The sequence below is a fragment of the Pelodiscus sinensis genome, chromosome 2 (genome assembly GCF_049634645.1).
Source record: "Pelodiscus sinensis isolate JC-2024 chromosome 2, ASM4963464v1, whole genome shotgun sequence".
Lineage (NCBI taxonomy): Eukaryota > Metazoa > Chordata > Testudines > Trionychidae > Pelodiscus > Pelodiscus sinensis.
In genome coordinates this window covers 145,851,704-145,873,900 of record NC_134712.1, presented here as the reverse complement: position 1 = coordinate 145,873,900, position 22,197 = coordinate 145,851,704, and the positions used below count along the sequence as shown (strand labels likewise).

The window sequence follows — 22,197 nt, the reverse complement described above, 5'->3', positions numbered from 1 at the left end:
AAGGAAACAGGAGGTCTCTGTGTGTGTATGCATGCCTGCCTAAGACATGGTCAGCTACCAGAGACTGCAGTTTGTTTTCTCTTTGTTTTTCAAACTCTCTTGTGGTAAAGGAGCTCAGAGATACCCCTCTGGACAAAGTCCAACTGCTTTCTTCCTGGGTTCAAGAAGAAAGGGGTTTTCTTTTATTTCACTTGGTGGTGGCAGCTACCCCCCCAAAAGTCAGTGAATCTGTGACTCTGGGGAGTTTTTGTAAGCAGAGCAAGGCATTTAAGGTCTTCTGTGGGCCCCCATTTTCTGCAGTTGGAGTGCCAGAGTTGGGAACAGCCATGGCAGCCCAACTTCGATACATTTAGGGGTAAATCTTATTCCGGTTCTAGAAACAAGGCCCCTGTACACCTCTATTCTTCCCACTATCTCCGTCCATCCCTCCTCCCCCCCGGCCTTCTTAAATAAATGACTTGACAAGATGGGATAATACCAGTCTGTCCAATTACTGGCTTTGATCTTCTATTTTTCCACAGAGTAAGAATTAGGAATAAAGTGATATTTAAAGAATTCAATACATTGCTCATTTTCAAATTAATGAACTCTCCAATAGATCTTAACATATGCCATATAAAAGCCTCCTATCCTGAAAGCCCTTAAGCAGTAGGGTGTCTGGCTAGTGAATCTTGCCCACATGCTCAGGGTTCAGCTGATCGCCATATTTGGGGTCAGATAGGAATTTTCCTCTAGGGTATATTGGTAGAGGCCCTGGAGGTTTTTCGCCTTCCTCTGAAGCATGGGGCACGGATCACGTGCTGGAGGATTCTCTGTATTTTGGGATCTTTAAACCATCATTTGAGGACTTCAATATCTGAGATATAGGTGAGAGGATTATTCTAGGCGTGGGTGGGGGAGATTCTGTGGTCTGCATTGTGCAGGGGGTCAGACTAGATGATCATAGTGGTCCTTTCTGGCCTTAAAGTCTATGAGTATTACATAGTGGTGTAGTTATGTCCACTATATACAGTGAGACAAATGTGCATACATAGAATTATACCTTGTGTACAGAGCAAAAATGGGTGCCCAAGATTAGCACATACAAGTACCAGAGCAGAAGGCTGTGTGTATTTGTGAAATGTTCTTGTAAAATAAGGATTCATTTAGATCAGGGGTGAGGAACCTAAGGCTTGCATGGACCCAGCCCCTGAGGCTTGGGACTCCCCTCAGCAGTGGGAAGCCCATGCTGGCACTCCAGCCTGCTCTGCTATTCCCACCACAGGGCTGGAGCCCACAAAATCTACTAGCCTGGGACCAACTGATTTTCCTGGGTCAGCAGTCCCTGACCCAAAGAAGGTATCCCACCTCTGATTTATATCATGCATTTTCACTCACGACCACAAAAACACTTCCTTTACCTCCTAGTACTTCAAAATTGTGTGCCAGCTCCCAGAAACCTCTGATGACTAATAAAAAATAACCATCAGTTGATTGGTCCCTCACACCTGTTGGTGTGAAATTACAGAACTAGAAGGGACCCTGAGAAGTAATCAAGTCTAGTCCCCTATGGGATCAAGCATCATCTAGAGCATCCATGACAGATGTTTGCCTAACCTGCTCTTAATAATCACAAATGATGAAGACTCTGCAACCTACGGAGGCAATTTATTCCAGAACTTAACCACCCTGACAGAAGGAAGTTCTTCCTAATATACAGCTTACATCTCCCTTGATACAACGTCAGCTCATTGTTTCTGTCCTATCATCATGGGTTAAGGAGAATAATTCCCCTTCCTCACTGTAACAATGTTTTAGGTACTTGAAAGCTGTTATGTTGCCTCTCTGTCCTCTTTTCCAGACTAAACAAACCCAGTTCTTTCATTCTTCCCTCAGTTCATGTTTTCTTGAATCTTTAATAATTTGTGTTGCTTTTCTTTGGACTTTTGCAAGGTTATCCTAATCTTTCTGTGACATCCAGAACTGAACACAATACTCCAGTTGAGGCCTAATCAGCACAGAGTACAAGAAATAATTCTTCTGATGTGTCTTGTTCACAACATTCCTATTAGTTCATCCCACAATTATGTTTGCTTTTTTGCAGGAGCAGCACCACACTATTGTCTCTTATTTAGCTTGTGGTCCGCGATGACCCACAGATCCCTTTCCACAGCAGTCATTTCCCATTTTGTAATGTGTGTAACTGATTATTTCCTAAGTGGAATGCTTTGGATTTGTTCTTATTGAATTTCATCCTCTTTACCTGAGACCATTGCTCCAGTTTCTCCATATCATTTTCAATTATAAATCCTATCCTTCAAAGCATATGCAACCCCTCCCAGCTTGATGATATTCAGATTACCTTGAACAAGCAGCCCTATAGCAGCGGAACAACTATGTGCCCTCCCATTCAGATTTTTCCTCTCATCCCCTGCTACTGTGGAGCTCTCACTGACCATCCCAGCTGGCTATCAAAGAAGAGTACCTGCAGGTAGAACCCAGTGGTTGGCTGCAACAATATCCTCATTCTCTTCTTCTAGATTTTCAGTGCTTGGCCCTTCGTCATTCAGATGAAAAATATGAATTGAGAGATTGCATTTGCTCAAATCAATGGGCTACGATAGGAAAAAAGTCAGTTTTAATAAGAGGATAAGTCTTATTTTTATAGATATTAAATAAGCTGAACAAGTTTAAGAAGTGGGCTAAAAACGGAAGCAAACTGAGGTTTTTGGGTAGACAACTATATACATTTAGAACCAGTGACTGAATTTTAGTCCAATTATTTTTAACTCCAATAAATCATACGGAGAATGAGATGGTATTCATATACCTTCTGTGCATCTTACCTTATTTCAATTCATTTGGTGGTTTTGAATGTGGTAGATGAGACTGAACATTCTACATTTCTACTATACATCAGAGTAACAAGAAGCTACAAAGCTCTCTGGATCAAAGATCTTAGGAAGCCTATTGCCTGTGAACCTCTTTTAAACATTCAGCTCCTTAATTAAAAATAAGAAGTTTGTCTGTATGAAGAAAACAATTTCAGTCTGAATTCTGAAGTTTACTTTTGGGGGATTTATGTGGTTCAGCATTTGACTGATGAAAAAGTCAGTGGCCAACTAACCAATCACATGCTGATAAAATATGGTCAAAGTAAAAAAGTGGCACTAGTCAGAACAATAGTACAGACTGATCTGGCACCCTTGAGACCTGACCTGTTCCAAATGAGGAAATTTTCAGGAAGTGAGAAGATCCCTTGCCACTGGCCTCTCAGGATGCCGCTCCTCCCTGCAGCTGGCTCCACCCCAGCCCAACTGCCACTGGGTTCTTGCCCTGATGCTGCTCTGGCCTGCTGCCTCTAGCTGGCTGGCAGGTTCTCTCCTGCCTGGCCAGGGCTCCCCAGGGATGGGGTACACTGGCTGCCCAATTTTTGCTGTGCCCTGCCAGGGTTCTCTGGGATCAGGGCTTGCCCACTGTTCTGCTTCTGCAACTCCCTGGGGACAGGACTCCCAGCCAGCTATCACTCCCCAGCACCGGGGCTCTCTGGAGCAGCAACATCCATGGTCTGGCTGAACCAGAGAGTCCTAGATTTAGGAGGTTCAAACTGTAACCAAAAATTGGTCAACAATAGACTTAGCATAGATAAATACTTATGCCAAATTACAAAAAGCAAGTTAGTTTAAAAAAAAAAGTGAGTTAAATGAAGCTCAATACTGAAAAGTTACCTCTTTTAGCAATGTTAGGCTAGTATGTAAATTTAAACTTTATTCAAGTCTTAACAGTTACAAGAGAAGAAAAATGAAATTAAACAAGTTATTTTAATAAATTTGTTAGGCAGTATTTTGTTTTACATTATCTTTATCAACTTCAACTGCTTCATCTATACATATTATCATAACATTCATCAGTATCTCCCTCTTAGTTTGGTGAATACTGACTACATTTTTCACTTGCCATTTTCTTCTCTAAACTTAATGACAGTCACTAGCTTTCCTGCAGTGGAAGTCTTCTATTTCTGATTTTTGAATGGACCATTTCCCAAGCTGACCCAATTTATTTTGCAGCTGCAGTAGTGCACACAAGTGATAGAAATTTCTGTCGTTGTAACTACAGTGGAAGGACACAACCCTTTCCACCTTGATAAACAAGCAGTTTTGATTCAACAGCTGGTATTGTATTTCAGATTGTTTTATGACTGAATGGGCTGCTTCATGCTTTATAATTTATTTTGTACATCCTTTAAAATTTGCAACAGCTACAGTGAGATCAGAAGTGTGGCTTAAAAAGGATGTAGGCATTATGAGAGTCATCACTTATTTTTTCCACAATATTGTTTCATCTATTATCTATCTCTTCAGCTTTTCCAAGTGGACTTTCAGCCTCACTCTGAGGAGTGTTCGGGTATGTGGGCAAAGAGGTGTTGGGTGAGAACATGGTGGGGTCACAGGGTAAGAGGGTATTGGCATGGGCTTTAGGGGACAGATGTTAAAGGGTCAAAGGGCATGGGGTGAGGGTCAAAGGATGTTAGGCACTGGGGACCAACAGCCTGGGTTGGGGCTAGGCAGACCAGTAATGTTCATTATTTGCATAATAAATATGCAAATAAAGTGTTACAGTCCACCAAAAGTTTGTGAATGGATTTTGTTGGTCCCTGGCATAAAAAAGGCTGGGAACCACTGAATTAGTGTGTCCATACTCAATGAGGCTAATAGAGTGGGCTCTAAGTATTCTAAGTACCCAGTGCTTAGTTTATGATGTCATTAAGATGTAGAAAGTAGCAGCCCATCCAGGTCAGATCTTTGTTTAAACCTTTATTCAAGGTGTCACACTTGTAAATGAAACCAAGTTCTGCAGTTTCTCTCTCCAGGTGACCGTTTGAAATAATAGTCACTTTTAGATTCATTAGTGAGTGATCAACAGATTTTTGGGTGTTACCATTTCAAGTATCTGATTTGTGTCCATTAATCCTTGGTCATAAAGACTGTCCAGTTTGGCCAATATATTTGGCAAAGGGCCACTGCTGGCACTTGATGGCATAGAGCACACTGGTGGATGTGCAGTACTATGAACCTCTGATGTGGTAGCTTATGTGGTTAAGTCCTATGATGATGTCCCTTGTACAGATGTGTGGAGAGAGTTGGCAAGAGTTGACTGCAGGGGTGGGTTCCTGAATGAGTATAATGGAAGTGTGCTGTGGGACTGCTGGAAAGAATTTTTGAGGTTAGGGGGTTGTCTGTAGGTGAGGACTGGCCTGTCTCCCAGGGCGTGTGAGTATGAGGGGTCATTTTCCAGGTTGCAGATTGTTAATAAGTGTGCAGGTGAGGCTTAAGTTGAGGGCCGTAGGTGAAGATGTGTGGTGTTTTGTTTTCTTTGTTGGGCTTATCTTGAAGATGCTGATGCCTGGCTCTATCAACCTGTTTTTTCACATCTCTGGGTGAGAATTTAAGTTTTAAGAATGCCCAATAGACATCCTATAGGCGTTTGTCTCTTTGCTCTACTCCCACAGACATCCAGTTGTATCTGTGGGCCTGGCTTTAAACAATTGACTGTGAAGTGTGTCTGGGATGGTAGCTAGAGGCTTGTAGATAAGTTTAACGGTCAGTAGGTTTCCCGTATAAGGTGGTAGAAATGTAGCCATCATGTAATTGTACTGTAGTGTCAAGGAAGTGGATCTTTTGTGTGGACTGATCCAGGCAGAAGTTTATAGTAGGGTGGAAGTTGTTGAAATCCCTGTGGAATTCTTCAAGAGTCTCTTTCCTTCCCATGGGTCCATACGATGAAAATGTCAATGCAGCTAAGTAAAGGAATAGTGCTAGGGGGACAAAAGCTGAGGAAACTTTGTTTGAGGTCAGCCATAACGATGCTGGCATGTTGTGGGGCCATGTGGGGGCCTGTTCCGCTGACCTGAAGACATAAATTGTCCCCAAATGGGAAATAGTTGAGTCAAGACAAAGTCGCAGAGCTCTGTAACCAGGTGTGCAGTGGCGTCATCAGGGATTGTATTTCTGAGAGCCAGTGTGTGTTATTTCAGTTATGTCAATAAGTGGCCCAATATCAGATACCATTTTGAATTTACAGCAAGCAGACAATAATTTCATCCCCCCACCTGGCTGGGAGCACCAGGCTCTGTACTGGAAACACATTAATGGCATTTCTAAGCCTCAATCAAGAGAAAGGAGTACTTCTGTCATCCTGCAGCAGTTACCAAGGTAGCTGTTAATTCTCTACAGCCTCTGTCATGCTCAGGCTGCTCTCTGTTTGGGATGGGGTTGGTAAGTACCTTGCGTATTTGTGGATTAACCTGTCTGGGGCTGGTTGTTTAATCAAGGCTGAGCTCAAGCTTTAGCTTCCTTTGACTGGCAATTTTGATTCCTCCCACCCCAGTGTCCATTGAGCTGCTGGAGATTCCCTCCCTTACTGACTGGGCTGGGGAGTTGCAGAGGATTCTCACCACCAACCACTGACGCAGCAGGGGAGCCTACAAGGACTAAGGGATTGTGGAGGATTTCCCCCATAGTCTCTTCCTGTTGACTAGAAAGGAAGCACACTGGGCCACTGGGCATTGCTGGAATTTGTTCTGTGCTGCAGACAGTTCCTGCCCAGGTTAGGAGCTAGGTGATGGACAATTTTCTGATGACTCCTCCTCAGGATCAGAGGAGGGAACCTATCAGCAATTCAAAGCAGTGAGCCCTGCCCCCACATACCTCACAACATCCCCCTGTCCCTGTAAGAACCTTTCAAAGTAAAAGCAACAAATTCCCCTACTCCCTGCTAAGAAGGCATCCAGTAAATCAGCCTGGGACTAAGGCAGCATGCAGCCTGTACTTGAATTCAAATGATACTTTAGTGCTGTCTTCTATTGGAAAACAAAGGAGTGAGGGGGAGAGATGCAGGACTGAGTTGCAGATTGACCTGTGAAAGTCAATCATGATTGAATGATTGGGGACAGCAGATTTACATTGTGTTATCTAGCAAAAGAAATTAATTTGCTCGTTTGAAAATGAGAATGTGATCCAGTATGAAGTTTGTGGTGTTCTGCTAGTACCTCTCACTGCCTGTTTTCCTCATGTAGAAATACACCTTTTTAATACTGTATACGCACATTTGCTTCATTGGCAGGGGAGAAATGAAATAATTTTGGAAAATTTGTATCCATCTTTTGTGGTGCAGTTATTATTGCTGTACTTGTTCCTTAGGTTCTCACATGGAAAACCCATGAACATTTTGAAAAACAAAAATAAAACATACAAGAAATAGTTGACATTAATTATTTTACTCTTATCTTTAGCCGATTTAAATTACTATAATTTAATCTGATGTAATAGCAAGTTGATAAGATTTTTTTTTTTTAAATAGAAAAATGTTATCCTTTATCTTTCAAAAAAAATTGGGTACCTGTCTTTCTTTCAGTTTTAGCTCTGTGTCCACAATTGACACAGATTGCACATTGTTGTTCAGAAAACCATCATCAAACTCTGTCCATGTGTAATCACCAAAAACGACGTTATGTCTGTTTAGTAGCTTTAAGACATTCAGCTGGACATCTTCTTTCTTTGAGGTACTAACAAGAGAGAAACAACATGATTTAAGCACCTGTGATATGCTTGGAAGCATGCAAGATTAAGATACTCAAAAAGCTTATTTTTCATAGAATCATAGAATACTAGAACTCAAAGGGACCTCGAGGTCATCATATCTAGTCCCTTGCACTCATGGCAGGACCAAGCACGATCTAGATCAAGCATGTCAAACATGCCGCCCACGGGCTCAACGTGGCCTGAACACAGCTGGATCGAATTTTTTTGCAGCCTGCAACTACATATTTATAAGTTATCTGAGTGCGACTCACCCGGTTGAGCCACGGGCCTGGACTACTCGTGCCTCAGTGCCTGATCGTGGGCGACCGCCCTGAAAAATTATAAAATATACCTAAAACCATCTACAATAATAAATAATTACGACTTTCCAGAAGAAGTACATTTTCTTTGCTGGCCCTGAAAGCTATCAGCTTTTGTTTGTGAGGCCTTCAGTAGGCTTTGAGTTTGACATGCCTGATCTAGATCATCCCTGAAAAATGTTTAACCTGCTTTTTAAAATCTCCGATGATGGAGATTCCACAACCTCCTTAAGCAATTTATTCCAGTGCTTAGCTACCCTGACAGGAAGTTTTTCCTAATGTACAACCTAAACCTCTCATGCTGCAATTTAAAACCATTGCTTCTTGTCCTATCCTCAGAGGTCAAGGAGAGGAATTTTTCTCCCTCCTTATGATACTATTTTAGGTACCTGAAAACTGTTATGTCCTCTCTCAGCCTTTTTTCCAGGCTAAACAAGCCCAGTTATTTCAATCTTCCCTCATAGGTCATTTTTCTACATCTTTAATCATTTTTGTTGTTCTTCTTTACATCTTTCCCAATTTCTCCACATCTTTCCTGGAATGTGGGTTTTCAGAACTGGATGCAATACTCCAGATGAGGCCTAATCAGCACAACTACTACAGAATTAATCATCATCTCACTTACAACACTGCTGTTAATGCATCCCAACATGACATTTACTATTTTTTGTAACAGTATCACAACGTTGACGCATTTAGTTTGTGGTCCAAAGTGGCCCAGAGAGTCCTTTCTGCAGTACTCCTCCTTAAATAATCATTTTCCATTTTGTATGTGTGAAACTGATTATTCTTTCATAAGTGGAGAGCTTTGCATTTGTCCTTCTTTCATTTCATCCTATTTACCTCATACTATTTCTTCAGTTTGTCCAGATCATTTTAAATTATAATTTTATCTTGGTATCATCTGCAAACTTTATAAGCATACTCTCTTCCATTGTCTAAAATAGTTGAAGATATTGAATAGATGTTTCCCCTAAAATGCTGGGAAACAATAAAAAATGGAAAATGATTTTTCCTTGAAGAACAAGTGTTCTAATAACTGATAGCTTAATTTCTGGCAAGTATCAAAGAATACTAGTAGAAGCTACACTGAAAAAAGCACACAGATACTCCTGGGGGAATTCTGCACTAAAGTTAAAAATTCTGTGCGCAATATTTTAAAATGCTGCATATCTTGTCACAACACTATATAATCACTTCATTTTCAAGTATTTTGGCAATTTTTTCAAAATACTTATCAGCAAGTATGTCTTAACAGTACAGACAAAAATTCCTCCAAGTGCAGAGAGATAAATAAACCCCTATGACAATCCAGTTCCTATTTCTCTGTCCCTTCATCCCAGATCCTAGCAGGTGGCCAGATACCCACATGCCCACCACCTAGAGCCCAGCCATGGAACACCACCTACCCAAAACACCCATACCTCTGCCCCTCCCAAATCCAGCTGTGCTCCCTTCCTCCCCCCCAGTCCAGGAATCCAGAGGGAGAGAAAGCCTGAAGCTGGATCCAGACTTATGTGGAGGTTCCTGTGCGCTGCCTCCTGCTTTTAAGGTGTGCGGAAAACTGCAGCTGCCAGAAACTCCCTAACTCCTTCCCCAGCTGTACCCTGCCTGGTCCAGTGGCAGCCAGCAGCTTTGCATCCCATTTCTGTGGAGGAAAAGGACATTCTGCACACAAAACAATGTCATTGCAAATTCTTAATGTGCAATGGTGCAGAATTCCTAGGAGAGAAAAACTGCTTCTAACCTGTTCTATAAATGTTATTCTTTGAGCTATGTTTCATGTTCATTCCACTTATGGTATATTCAAATCCAGTGCACAAGTATCAGAAATGTTTCCCTTGGCAGTACTCATTGAGGCAGGTCATGAACTCTCTACTGCATTGTGCAGCTGCACAATGGTATAAAGAGCAGAATGCATGCCCCTCTCCCCTCTGTTCCTTCTTACTAGACAGACCCCAAGATAGAGGGGAAGAATAGTGAGTCATAGAAGGATCGCATTTCAAAGACTATCAGTTACAGGTTGATAACTGATTTCTTCAAGTGATTGTACACATCCACTCTACTCCAGCAGACTCAAAAGCAGTTCAATTTAAAGGAGGATCACAGTTTACCCAAAAACTGATGGAAGCAACTATTCATATCCAATTTTGGCTCTCTCCCCTATTAAAAGATAGCATCATGGCAAGCAAAAATATGTATTGATGACAAGTTTGAATTCTACAAATGTCCAATACAGGCACTTTAGCTAGAAAAACCAAAGAGGCTGCATGCCATCTTGTTGCATTTGCTAGCACCCTATTTGTTGGAATTACATTAGCCATATTGTAGCATAACCACATACAGGAGGAAATGCATAACAAAGTTCTTTGGGATGAGATTAGAATACCCTACATCCTGTCCATAGTTGTTAGGATGACTAAATAGTTTAGTCTTATGTAAATAAAATACAAATGTTCTCCTTAGATGTGTGGCATCTCTCTCTTCAGCATTATGTGCAAGAGGGTTAGGAAAGAAAGGAGATAAATGCATTGTCTGTTTGATATGGAAATGAGAAACCACTTTGATGAAAAGCCTTGGATGAAGATGTTCAAGGTGAACTAAGATCCTGTACTTGGGGGTGGAACTTCGCCGAGACTCTTCAAAAACCTGAGTGAGTTAGGACTAGAAGAGAGAGATTAAACAGCCTGAATAAAAACACCATGGCTCCCAAGAACAGGAGAGATTTCACCTTTTTAAGGATAATTTCCACAGGACAGAGGTCCTTGAAAAGGGATGGTGAATAGGAGTTAGAATGGAGATAAAAACTAAAGATGACAGATGTGAGTTAAGAGCCACTTGTTTGTAGTAGTACAGGTCCGAGAGTTTAGGAATTGGGATAGCCTCTCGGAAGCAACAACAACAACAACAACAAAAAGAGAAGCTCGCATAACAAATTAAACTGTCTTCAACTATCATGTCAGATGGATTGTTTGGTGTTCTCAGATTGTCTGGATCAGCTCAGTGTAGGATGAAAGGGAGGAGGTGGTAGACATTTGACCTTTCTTTTCTTCTAAACTGATCACGTGGTTGAGGTATGAAGATTGATAACACTGGAATGACTGAGCACAGAACTGTTCTCCAGGATTAGAGTGCTACATTGAAAACTTTTGAGGATTTAGTGCTCAGTGCTCATAAAGAGACCATGCAGTTTATCATAAGTCTGCTAAGGAAAAGGGTCATGTCTCAAAGAGGAGATTATGAGTGGTTCATGGGCCCTCTAGAGGGCGAACGGATAACTGGAGCCATGAATACCTATCCATGCAATTTGCCCGTGCTCTCCTGAATTACTTCCAATTGTCCATCCAGGGAGAAGGCAATCCTCTTAAACAGGTCTTGATAAACTCTGTAATCTTCCTGGAAAGGTCAGGGCACACCAGAGACCACTACTGTATCATGAGACAAAGAGGATGAACATAAAGCCAGCTGAGGTACAGCCTCATGTAATTCCTGATCCACTGAGGAAGGTTGCTCATTTGGTATCCAACTCAGTACTGGGATTGATTTTATGTGGCTTTCTATGCAAATTATCCAAATACCTATTGGAAAGATCTAGAGGGAGGAGTGTAGAAAGCATGTGGGTGTGAAAGGGAAACCTAATGGGTTCCAATATGACCACTGAGTTCTCAAACTCTCTCTCACAAAGACACCATGCCCATGAGCTAACATGGAACCTTAGCGGGGTACAAAGGATGAAGATTCCCGGAAGGAGTCTTCTTCCCTAAAACTAATACAAATAAAATCCAATTTGGCATCTTGGGTTCATCATCCCAACCAAGATGGTGTGATATCCCTTGATGTTAACGAGGAATATCAAGATTGCATAGACAAGGGTACTAAAGAATGTACACTAGTTTGCCCTCTTGACAACATAAGCAGAGGCACAGGAGGGTTCAAATATGCCCGAAGTAGCAACAATTAAGCTCTAACTTCAAGTAAGTCAGAATGATGGTTCATTGGTACCAGACAGAATATCTCCTGAAACACTGGTTCAGCTGGTTCTAGGAGACACAAGAGACTATGTTCCATGGTACATAGCTCCAGGCTGGTGGCCACCAAAAGGTTGCCTTAATACTGTTCAAACGAAATTATAGAAACTGGTGACTGCAATGATAGTGCAGCACTGGTCAGTTTCAGAAGTACTGGCAATTTCACAACTATGTTTTGTCCTCCCTAGGGACCACTGCATGCTTGCTAAGTGATGGACCTCTTAAAAATAGTCCTATTTCATCTGCTTATGTGTCTTCCTTGGTACCAAAGAAAGACTAGCATCGAAACCTGCAATACCTGGAGGTGCATTCCTCGCTGAAGCAGACATACTTGGTATCATGAGTGAAATGGCCCCAAAGCAGACACAAGGCTGCCACCATAAGAAGGTACCTTCGTCTTGCCTTCCTGTCTGTTTTAATTAAGGGCTTAAATTCCGGCAATTCTGGCACCTGTTTCAGACATGAACTTCTGAGGCACTTCAGACAGCTAGAATTGGGAGGAACGGGGAAAAGGAAGGTTTCTTGCATCCAGTGCAAGGCCTGGAGACTATGGCATGCCTGAGAACTGGGCATGGGAACCCAGACCAAGCGGGAAAAGAACACATTAAGTACAAACAATACTAAATAAATAGTATTTATCTAGTAGTTTTGTAGCTAGCTTGATAAATTTCAACACTAGAAAACAATTGTAGAGAAAGAAAATACTTACGTTCTAAATATAGGTTGGACCTCTCTGGTCCAGCACCCTCAGGAACTGACTGGTCTGGACAAGGGGATTTGCTGGACTAAGGGAGGTTCCTCCCCAGTGGCCCATGCTAAACTGCTGCCACTGCCCACCTTGTTGCTGCCTGGCCAGCTGTCTCTCCCTGGACTGGAGCTCTCCAACTCCTGCTGCTGCTGGGGTTGGAGCTGTGCAGCAAGGCTTGGAGTTGTGCGTCCAGGGTTGGAACTCTCTGGCTACAGCCAGGGATGGAGCTTCACAACCACTGCTGGCCCCCGCTACTGCCCAGTTGTTGGGGCCAGATCTCCCTGCTGCCCCCCCCCCCCCACCACACACAGTTCTTCCTACCAGAACACAGATGTTGCCAGACCAGAGAATGCCGGTTAAGGGAGGTACAACCTGTACCATCACAGGCAATAAGGAGGAACTGAAAGGGATCAGGGATGGCACTGACCTTTATATCATTGCACATAAAGCAGCAGAGGACACATGTTGCCTTGAGGAGTACCACTAATGGAAAAAACCTCCAGTGTTAGTGCACTAGTGTGCACACAGATGAAGTGGAACAGCCATTAAAATCATTCAAAAGAGAACATTACTGACTGCTTGACTGCGGCAAAGGAAACTCTGAATGCAATGCTAGCAGCTTTATTGAATGAAACTCAGTTATGCAACCTAGAGCTTTTGCTTGAAAAGGAAGAAAAGGGGATAGAAGGCTCTATATTTAGCTTGAAGACTCCGTTATCCCAGGCTGAGAACAAATGACAACTCAGGATGATATGGCAACAAAAGAGGATCTCTAGTTTATTAAAAGATTTGGGGAAAAGGAAACCTATTTTACCTCTAAGTAAACAATGCATTTTAGCAGTTAACCATTTTAAGCACAACAGAACTTTTCCTTTTGTATTCCTATATTCAGCAGTTTACTAGTCAGACCATATTTTTTTTTTGTTTGTATCAGTTTTCCTCTACTTGATGAAAAATGCTTTATTAGAACTAAAATTAGTAATAGTCATTTTAACTTGTGATGATTTGTTTAGTCTAGGAGAGGGATTATACCAAAACACACTTGAAATATTAAAAACTTTAGACACAAAGTTTTAAAAATCCATGTAACATTTAATTATCATGGTCATAAGCATTTTGTGAATCTCCATAGATAGCTATTACTATTGTTTGGCAGTATCCAGAAGCATGCTAACTATTACACAGAAATCACAGAAAAATCATAGTCCTTGCTCTCAATTTGCAGCCTCAACTGGAGATGTGACGAAAAGTGAAGGATAAGGCTTGCAACACTATAGTTACAAACATACCAAGATATGCACATACATAAATTGAGTGAGTCTGAAGAGTTTTGTGTCTTTGTTACACTTGTTTGTGTACAAGCAGTTTCTTAGGGCAGGGCTAGTAAAGTATTTTTAAATTGCTGTTATTCATAGCATGATTCTCCATCACTGAAGCTGACAGAATATGAAAAGCTAATAAATATAGTCTGGAGGCCCATCATATTAATCCAGCATTCAATAGAAAAAAATTTCAAAAACCAGTGCAAAGATACTAAGATAACTTATTGCATGACTGTTTTCCATGTCCTTTATAAACATACTAAGGTGATATCTGCCTAGTACACAGTACGTTTTCATTGACTTTTTTAAAAAACAGAGCTATTAAGAAAATATGAAGGTCTGTTTCCAGAAATTATCTTGCCAACACTAGTTACTCATTTAATATAATCATCTAATGACTGATTCATCCCATTTTATTTAAATGAAGGACACATTAATTTGCCTACGCAAAAGAAAAAAGTGAAAGCTATAGAACTTTACATAACTCTAAGTCTAAAGTACTTAAAGGCAAGGAAATATTTGTAGACCTCCTAAGTTTTGCATGTATCACACAATATATTAAGTGGTAATCATTTTTTAAAAATAACTTTGTTTTGTTGTGTTCAAATATGACCCAAAACAAACAGCACTTTTTCATAACTAATCCAAAAAAGAAACATTTGTCAATAAAAAGATTATATACGAGCACTCTGTGTGTCATACAAAATTTACATTTACATACTTGTATTATCCTGACAGTGTTACGATTGTCAGGGTTTGTTATTAGACAACATGTATATTATTGTCATAAAAAAGTAGATACATCCTTAATAGCTGATATTTAATCAGATGATTACAATACTATCAATATTGACACAGTAATATCAAGATAAAAATATATTAAATAAAAATCCAAGGTCAGAGTTAACTTTATGGCAGTGAAATGTGCATTTCTTAAAAGGAACAATAAGTTTAATATACAGATGGTACAACTTTTTATTTTTCTTTAGTTAACTGGTTGTTAGTGGTAACCACCTTTACTTGAAATGAAGATTTTTTTAGAAAAGCTACTAAGTTCTTGTGATGTATGTTGGACTTCATTTGTATACTTATGAAATGGTCAAAATATAAACCAAACCTGTTTGATTTCTGATGAACTTCTACATGGATCTGCACAGAATCACAAACATTTGGAAGTGCCTGTTTTAAGTCATCAGCTGCCTCATCCATTTTATTCATTCCTAAAAAGAAAATAAACAGTTTTGATTACAAAAATGCCTCCATTAACCTTTATTTTGAAAAGCTATGAAAACATCAAAATGAAAAAAATATCTGCCCCTTTTTCTAAAAATAATGCAAAGTTAATACTTATGAAATATCAGTGGGAATGTACAAGTGTGGCTATAACGCTTTCTGGAAGATAGGGTTGTAAGCGACTAGTCACCTACTCGACTATCCAATAAGCAAAAGCTTATTGGATAGTCGACTAGTCAAGGGGGGGGAAGCAGGAGCCGGTGCTGGGGGAAGCCGGCTTAAAAGCCAGTTCCCCCAGCACAGCTGATTCCCAGCTCACGCTCAGTTCCAGAAGCTGCACCTCTGCTTTTTAAATGTATAAAGAGCCGGCAGGTTCTTAGTACATTTAAAAGGCTGGTGTGCACAAGGAGGAGGGAGAGCCAGTGCAAGCTGAGAATCAGCTGTCCCAGATCACACTGGGTCCCCCTCAGTGTGCTTCAGACTTTTAAATGTATTAAAAACTGGCAGGCTCTTAATATATTTAAAAAGGCAGAGCTGCAGCAGGGTTAGCTCCCAGGGCTAGGAGCTAACCCTCCTGTGGCTCCCCTGCTTACTGACTAATCGATGGAAAATCCATCGACTAGTTAATTAGCTGAATAAACAAAATTTAACATCACCACTAGAAGAGGGCTGTTTAATCTTTCCACCAATCCCTCCTCCCCAATTTATGAAAAAGAAAATACAGGAGTTTTTTTTAAATGTAACACTTGAAGCAGTGATATTCAAATCCAGGCAAATATATGCAAATTTCCATACCACAGTCCACAACTCTACATGAATTAGATAAGCTTTCGGCCATTCACATCTACAAACTTCTCTATAAACTCATTCTGTTGCATTGTTTAGATGAAATACATGGATAAAGGCATTGGCATAACCCTTGTCATTGTCCAATGTTAAGCAAGATCAGGAAATAGACACTCCAATCTGCTTAGTACCATGACAAACACATGATTAACATTCATGTAACCTTTCATTAAGAAAAAAGTTAACACATTTGAAATGTAAAGTACTGAGGCTTCCATATTTAACATTTTTTTTCTTTCCCTTTATTTAGAAAGGAATTTTAGATAAAAATCTCCCAGTATTTGAAAGTCTCAAAAGCCAGTATAAAAAAAATGGTGGTAATTGACCTAGGGAAAAGAAGTCTGTAGAAATTTGCTGAAGTTTTTGTTAAAGTTTGATCCTGTGTCATCAAAGGTGGCGTTTGGGATTTAGTTTCTCTCTGGCCCAGTCATGTCAAGACATCCCTCAGGATTAGGATGAAAATCTGGGATTCCAGAGATGGTGGGGATTCAGTCATGATGAAGCTAGCTCCAGCAACCAGTCTCGCCCCACTCTACGTTTCTTTCTTTACAGACCCAAAAAGGGAGTGAGGATGGAACAATCCATCCCCTCATTATTTTGTCCATCAGTTAGCATTTTGGAAACTAGGTCTAATTTTGATTCACTAGTTTCTGGTTCTACACTTGCCTTGTTTATCAAACATGCTCTTGACACAATTATTCTCTTGCTACTTCATATTAAGGATGTAAAATATCGGGTAATTGACTAATCAAATAGCCAATGCATTTTTGCATCAACTACTGTAGTCGATAGGGAACCTCCACCTTTGAAGTGTAGCAACAGCCTTTGGGCTGTTGCTACATTTCAAAGACAAAAGCACAAAAGCCCTGGGTCAGCTTGGGATTTCCCTGCAGATCCCCAGGCCCAACAATGCTGCTGCTTTGAAGTACCCTGCCTTCCCCCTGCTTCGCCCCTTGCTGCCTCTATCTGATAGAGGCGGGGGGGGGGGGGGGGGGGAGGGGAAGGGGAGCGACTAGTCCTTCACATCCCTCCTTCATATTATTTAAAATATTCTATATAGAATTTATGCAGGACTCAGTCATACAGCTTATTATAAGTTTAGACTAACAAATTGTCATAACTTCAGACTTTAAAAAGGTAATTTTTAAAAAAGGAAAAACGTACATAAAAGTGATAACCTAAAAAAGTTGTATCAACTTGTATTTACCATGACAAGCAGTGTCCTTTGTCAGGCTCATCAAACATCCACAGCTTCTTCAAAGACAGAAGCTGCACCCCCTTTCAGAAAGGGAAATACTGCTGCTGGGTGAGGCAGGTTGCCTGAAGGATACCCTGAGTGTGGTCCTACTAAGAAAACCATAACATTCCCCTGCCCAATCCAACGGCACACACATTACCCCAACCCCTACGCTGCTGTAACTGCTGAAATTTTCAGAGACATGTGAGGGGGCATGCAGCAACCCAGAACTGGTGTGCATAAAGGGAGATAGCCAGCTCCAACCTACGACCCCCCCCCCCCCCCCCCCAGTGTTGCTGCTTCTGATACAGAGGCAACAGCACAGGATGGGGGAAGGCAGCTCCACAAGAGCCAGTATGCATTGGGAGTTGGCTACCCCGAGAGCCCTGCACATACCAGCTCACACTTGCTCCCTCCCCTACCTCCCACTATTGTCTCTGATACAGAGGCACCAGCACAGGATGGCAGGCAGCTCCCATGCATACCTGGAGCCTGCATGTAACAATGCACGTTAACTCATGACCGTCAATGGAGGTTTTCAGAGACCTATCCACAATGACATCATGATGTCTCAAGTGGTAAGAGCTAATTTAGAACTCATCATTCTATACTCAGTTGGGATTATATTTTCCAATATGCATTACTTAGCATTAATCACCACTGAATTTCATCTGTCATTTTGTTGCCTAGTCACACAAGTTTTCTAAGATCCTTTTGAAGCTCATTGTAATCTGTTGTGGTCTTAACTATCTTGAGCAATTTTGTATCAGTAGCAAATTTTATCATTTCAATGATTACCCCTTTCTTCAGATCATTTATGAATACATTTAATAAGATTGATCACCAATACATATCCCTGGGGAATAGGGATATTAAGTAGCGGTTAATTTGCTAATCGAGTAGTTCATTGAATTTCCATCGACTACTCGATAAGGAAGAGCAGTTACAGCACTTACTTCTGGCTGACGTCAAACCTCACCACAATCCCCCACTACTGTTCTGCATTCTTAAAGTGACCAGGAGGAACCAGTGTGCAAAGACACTGGCTCAATCCTTGGTCCCACACCAGGTCTCAGGACAACCCCTGCTGCTGCTCTGCATTCTTAAAAGGACAGAGCAGCCAGCCCCGCAGGTCTCAGCACAAGCCCCCTCCCACACTCCGCTGCTCTACACTATTGAAGGGACAGAGCAGCCAGTCCTGAGAGTCTCAGCACAAGCTCCCCCCTGCTGCCACTCTGCACTATTAAAAGAACAGAGAAGCCAGTCCACAGGTCTGAAATTGAGACCTTCAGACCAGCTCCTATATCCTTTTAATTGTACAGAACAGCAGCAGGGATGGGGTAGGCCTTTTGCTGAGACCCACAGGACCAGCTGCTCTGTCCTTTTAAGAATGCAGAGCAGAAGCAGGGGGTTGTCTTGAGACATAGCAGGGGACCAGGGATTGAGCCAGTGTCTTTGCATGCCATCTGGTACATAACACTTCTGTACTCCCCCCACTCCAAATCTGAGTCTATCATACACTGGAAACCCCTGTCCTGAGCCTCTCACATCCCCAAACTCCTGCACCCACACATCCTCAGTCTCCTGCCACAACACTGCTGCACCCTCCACACACTGCAAAACCGTGTCCTGAGCTCATCATATTCCCAACCTCCCTGTCCTGAGCGCCTCACACACTCCAACCCAGACTCCTACATCCACAAGCTTGTGGCTTGCTCAGCACCCCAACCCTCCACCTGACCCCAACACTCCCCAGCCTGCAGCACCCTCCCTAAGCCAGCATCCCCTTCTCCACCTCCTCCTGCACCCAGATTCCCTCCCAGAGTTTGCACCGCTCACCCTTTCCCACACCTAAATCCCTCATTCCCACCACAAAGCCCGCACCACCTGTCTCAACCCAGTAAGGGCACAGCTAGACTACAGGAGTTTTTCCAGGATTCCAGAGGTATCCTGGAAAATAAACTCTTCTGCGTCCAAGGACAGGTTTGTTGTTCTACTTTTTTTTTTTTTTAAAGCAGAAAAGCAAACATGCTCTTTCGGCAACTCCTGTATTCCTTGTTTCACAAAGAATTAGGTGGCTTCTGAAAGAAGGGGTTTTTCTTACATTTGGCCCAGTCTAGACAGGCCAAATGTTGGAAAAACCTCTTCCTGCAGAATAATAATAATAATAATAATAAGGCAGTGTGGCCGTACCCTGAGAGCGTATAAGGGCTGGGGATAGCAAGTGATGGAGAACAGAAGGGGCGGGACTTCAGGGAAGTGGTGGGGTCTTGGAGGAAGGATGGGGGAGGGGGTAGATCCTGGCTTGTTCTGACATTTTAAAAGTGCTCTTGGGCGTAAAAAGGTTGGAGACCCCCCCCCCCCCCGCTTCACCTCTTCCCTTAACAGATCAGCCATTAACACAAGGAAGCCCAAACCTTCCACCGTGTCTGCGCTAACGGAAGGGGGGGGTGGGGGAGAGATCGGTGGGTTTTTACCGTTAAACCACCAAAAGCCCCGGTGCGGGGGCCTTGACAACCGCAAAACGCGGCCTCACAGCCTCGGGCCCATCATCGCCCTGGCAACGCAACAGCCGCGCCCTGGGCCGGCGAGCACCCGGGCCTCACGCGCCACCGGGGCCCGCGCGGGCGCAGCCTTGGACCCAGGCCGCTGAGCGGAGCCCGATCCTGCGCCAGCACGAAGAGCCGCAGCCCCTCCCCCCAGCACGAACGTACCGCTCCGCGCGCCGCTGCCGCCACTGAGAGAAGGGCCGGGCTCGCGCACCAACCACAGCAGCCGCCGCCGCCGCTTTTGAAAAAAACCCGGGGAGGGAAACCCCGCCCCCTGCCCCGGAAGCTCGCGCGCGCCGGTGGCCACTTCCCCTCCATGCCTTCCGCTCACCCGGAAGTGCATCGCTTCTCCCGTCGCTTCCGTTTCCGGCTGTCTCCGGCCGCGGCGGGGCCGCCATGGGCAAGAAGCACAAGAAGCACAAGACGGAGAAGGCCGAATGGCGCTCGGCGGCCGCGCCCCCCACGTACAGCGGTGCGCGCCGGTGACTCGGCGGGGTCGGCCCCGGGTTTTCGGAGCTGGGGGCGGGGCTGAGAGCCGGGCCGGCGCCGCAGGGGGAGGCGGAGACACCGACACCTGCTCTCGTGCTGCCGCCTCCCGCGCGCGCACGCAGGGAGACCCGGGGCGGAGCCTGGTCCTGCTCCCCTGGGGGCTGCAGCTGGCACGAGAGCGGCCGGACTCGGCCAGATGCGCAGCAGCAGCAGCAGCTGACGTGCGGGGCTGGAGATAGCCCCGAGCCCAGCTCCCGCCGCGGAGACAAGCGATGAGTCCGGCCTTGATCTGGTTCGCTCACCCCTCCCGAGAGCCCAGCAGGGCCCTGGGCAGCCCGCCGTGCTCTGCATCGGGCTACGGCAGCAGCGCCTCGCACCACATGTGCGCACCTCTTCGTGTGGCAATACCGTCCTTCCTAACCCACCTTTTCTCTCTAATAGCCTGGCCAAGTACAGCCTTTGTGCATTTACGTGCTTATCGCAGTGTTCCTCGATCTTCGGTATCAGAGGGGTAGCCGTGTTAGTCTGAATCTGCAAAAGCAGCGAGGAGTCCTGTGGCACCTTATGGACTAACTGAAGTGTTGGAGCATAAGCTTTGTGGGCAAAGACCCACTTCGTCAGATGAAGTGAGTCTTTGCCCATGAAAGCTTATGCTCCACCACTTCTTTTAGTCTATAAGGTGCCACAGGACTCCTCATCGATCTTCAGTGTATGTACTAGGGATGTGAAACTATAACTGAGTACACTCATCCTGCCAGAGCTGGGGCTGCCCCTGGCTCCTTGTGCCAGGGTTGCAGTTTTCTTTAAAACTTGGTAGCAAACACCTGCCATATAATACTACGTGTATTTAATTTTAAATTAATATCTGATAATGACTTAAATTAATAGCTGATAGTAAGTAAGAGCCTCAATTTCTGTTCAAAACAAAAAGCTTCATAAATATTAGAGTATGATTCTGGAGAAAGGAGACAATTAAACACTGCCATAAAAACTTTGGAATGTACAACCTAAGGGTCTATAAACTATTCTGACACAAGTCTTTGGCTACGTCTAGACTGGCATGATTTTCCGGAAATGCTTTTAACGGAAAAGTTTTCCGTTAAAAGCATTTTCAGAAAAGCGCGTCTAGATTAGCAGGACGCTTTTCCGCAAAAGCACTTTTTGTGGAAAAGTGTCCGTGGCCAATCTAGATGTGCTCTTCTGCAAAAAAGCCCCGATCGCCATTTTCGCAATTGGGGCTTTTTTGCAGAAAACAGCTCTCTGCTGTCCCTTTTGCGCAAAAGTTTTTCGGAAAAAGACTTTTGCCCAAACGGGAGCAGCATAGTATTTCCGCAAAAGCACTGACAATCTTACATGAGATCGTCAGTGCTTTTGAAGAAATTGAAGCGGCCATTGTAGACATCTGGCAAGTTTTTCCACAAAAGCAGATGATTTTGTAGAAAACCTTGCCAGTCTAGACACAGCCTTTATGTAGTTCTCTCTCTTTTTATTAAACTGTGCCATCTTCATTTTTGCGCTCTCTAGTCATTTTAAATAAGATGGTAAATTAAATTAATATGACAAAGAATCAAATGACTGCAGTTTACAATCATGGGGACTTGCTTTAAAAATGCTTGCAATTCTTTTGGCCTCACATGAACACAGAATATTTATTAGAAAGTTGTAATCTATGTAATGTGTGCTATTTAGTGGTGCAAGAGAAAATTACTTAAGCAAAAAGTACAAATGCTGATTTAAAAACCCCACAGTATGTGTAAATTATTGCCACAATAATTTTTTGTAATACAAACAATTATAAATGGTTGATTTAATTTCTGGCCAGACAGTGAAGTGTGGGGATTCTTACTTTAGAAACTTAACTGGCTA

General features: G+C 43.0%; 2 protein-coding genes across 14 annotated transcripts in view; one reads left to right on the top strand and one right to left on the bottom strand.

Annotated features, from left to right (window-relative positions):
- The window catches only part of TRIP13 (thyroid hormone receptor interactor 13), a 43,198-nt gene extending 23,052 nt beyond the window's left edge, over positions 1–20,146 (bottom strand). Inside the window, exons 1-4 of one of the 3 annotated variants that reach the window (XM_075921576.1) lie at positions 20,008–20,146; positions 15,095–15,197; positions 7,378–7,543; positions 2,465–2,594 (exon numbers count right to left, since the gene is read on the bottom strand). In XM_075921576.1, coding sequence (XP_075777691.1) covers positions 2,465–2,594; positions 7,378–7,543; positions 15,095–15,195 — 397 coding nt within the window. In that variant the 5' untranslated portion in view covers positions 15,196–15,197; positions 20,008–20,146. Of the gene's footprint in view, positions 1–2,464; positions 2,595–7,377; positions 7,544–15,094; positions 15,198–17,263; positions 17,405–19,770; positions 19,927–20,007 lie in introns of those variants that run through there. The other 2 variants (XM_075921577.1, XM_006113042.4) reach the window with 2 other exon arrangements.
- An 18-nt stretch (positions 20,147–20,164) lies between these two features.
- BRD9 (bromodomain containing 9) overlaps positions 20,165–22,197 on the top strand; it is a 44,800-nt gene continuing 42,767 nt past the window's right edge. For all 11 annotated transcript variants that reach the window (XM_075921575.1, XM_075921571.1, XM_075921569.1 and 8 more), the window contains exon 1: positions 20,165–20,314. In XM_075921575.1, the coding sequence (XP_075777690.1) occupies positions 20,239–20,314 (76 nt within the window). In that variant the 5' untranslated portion in view covers positions 20,165–20,238. The remainder of the gene's footprint in view (positions 20,315–22,197) is intronic.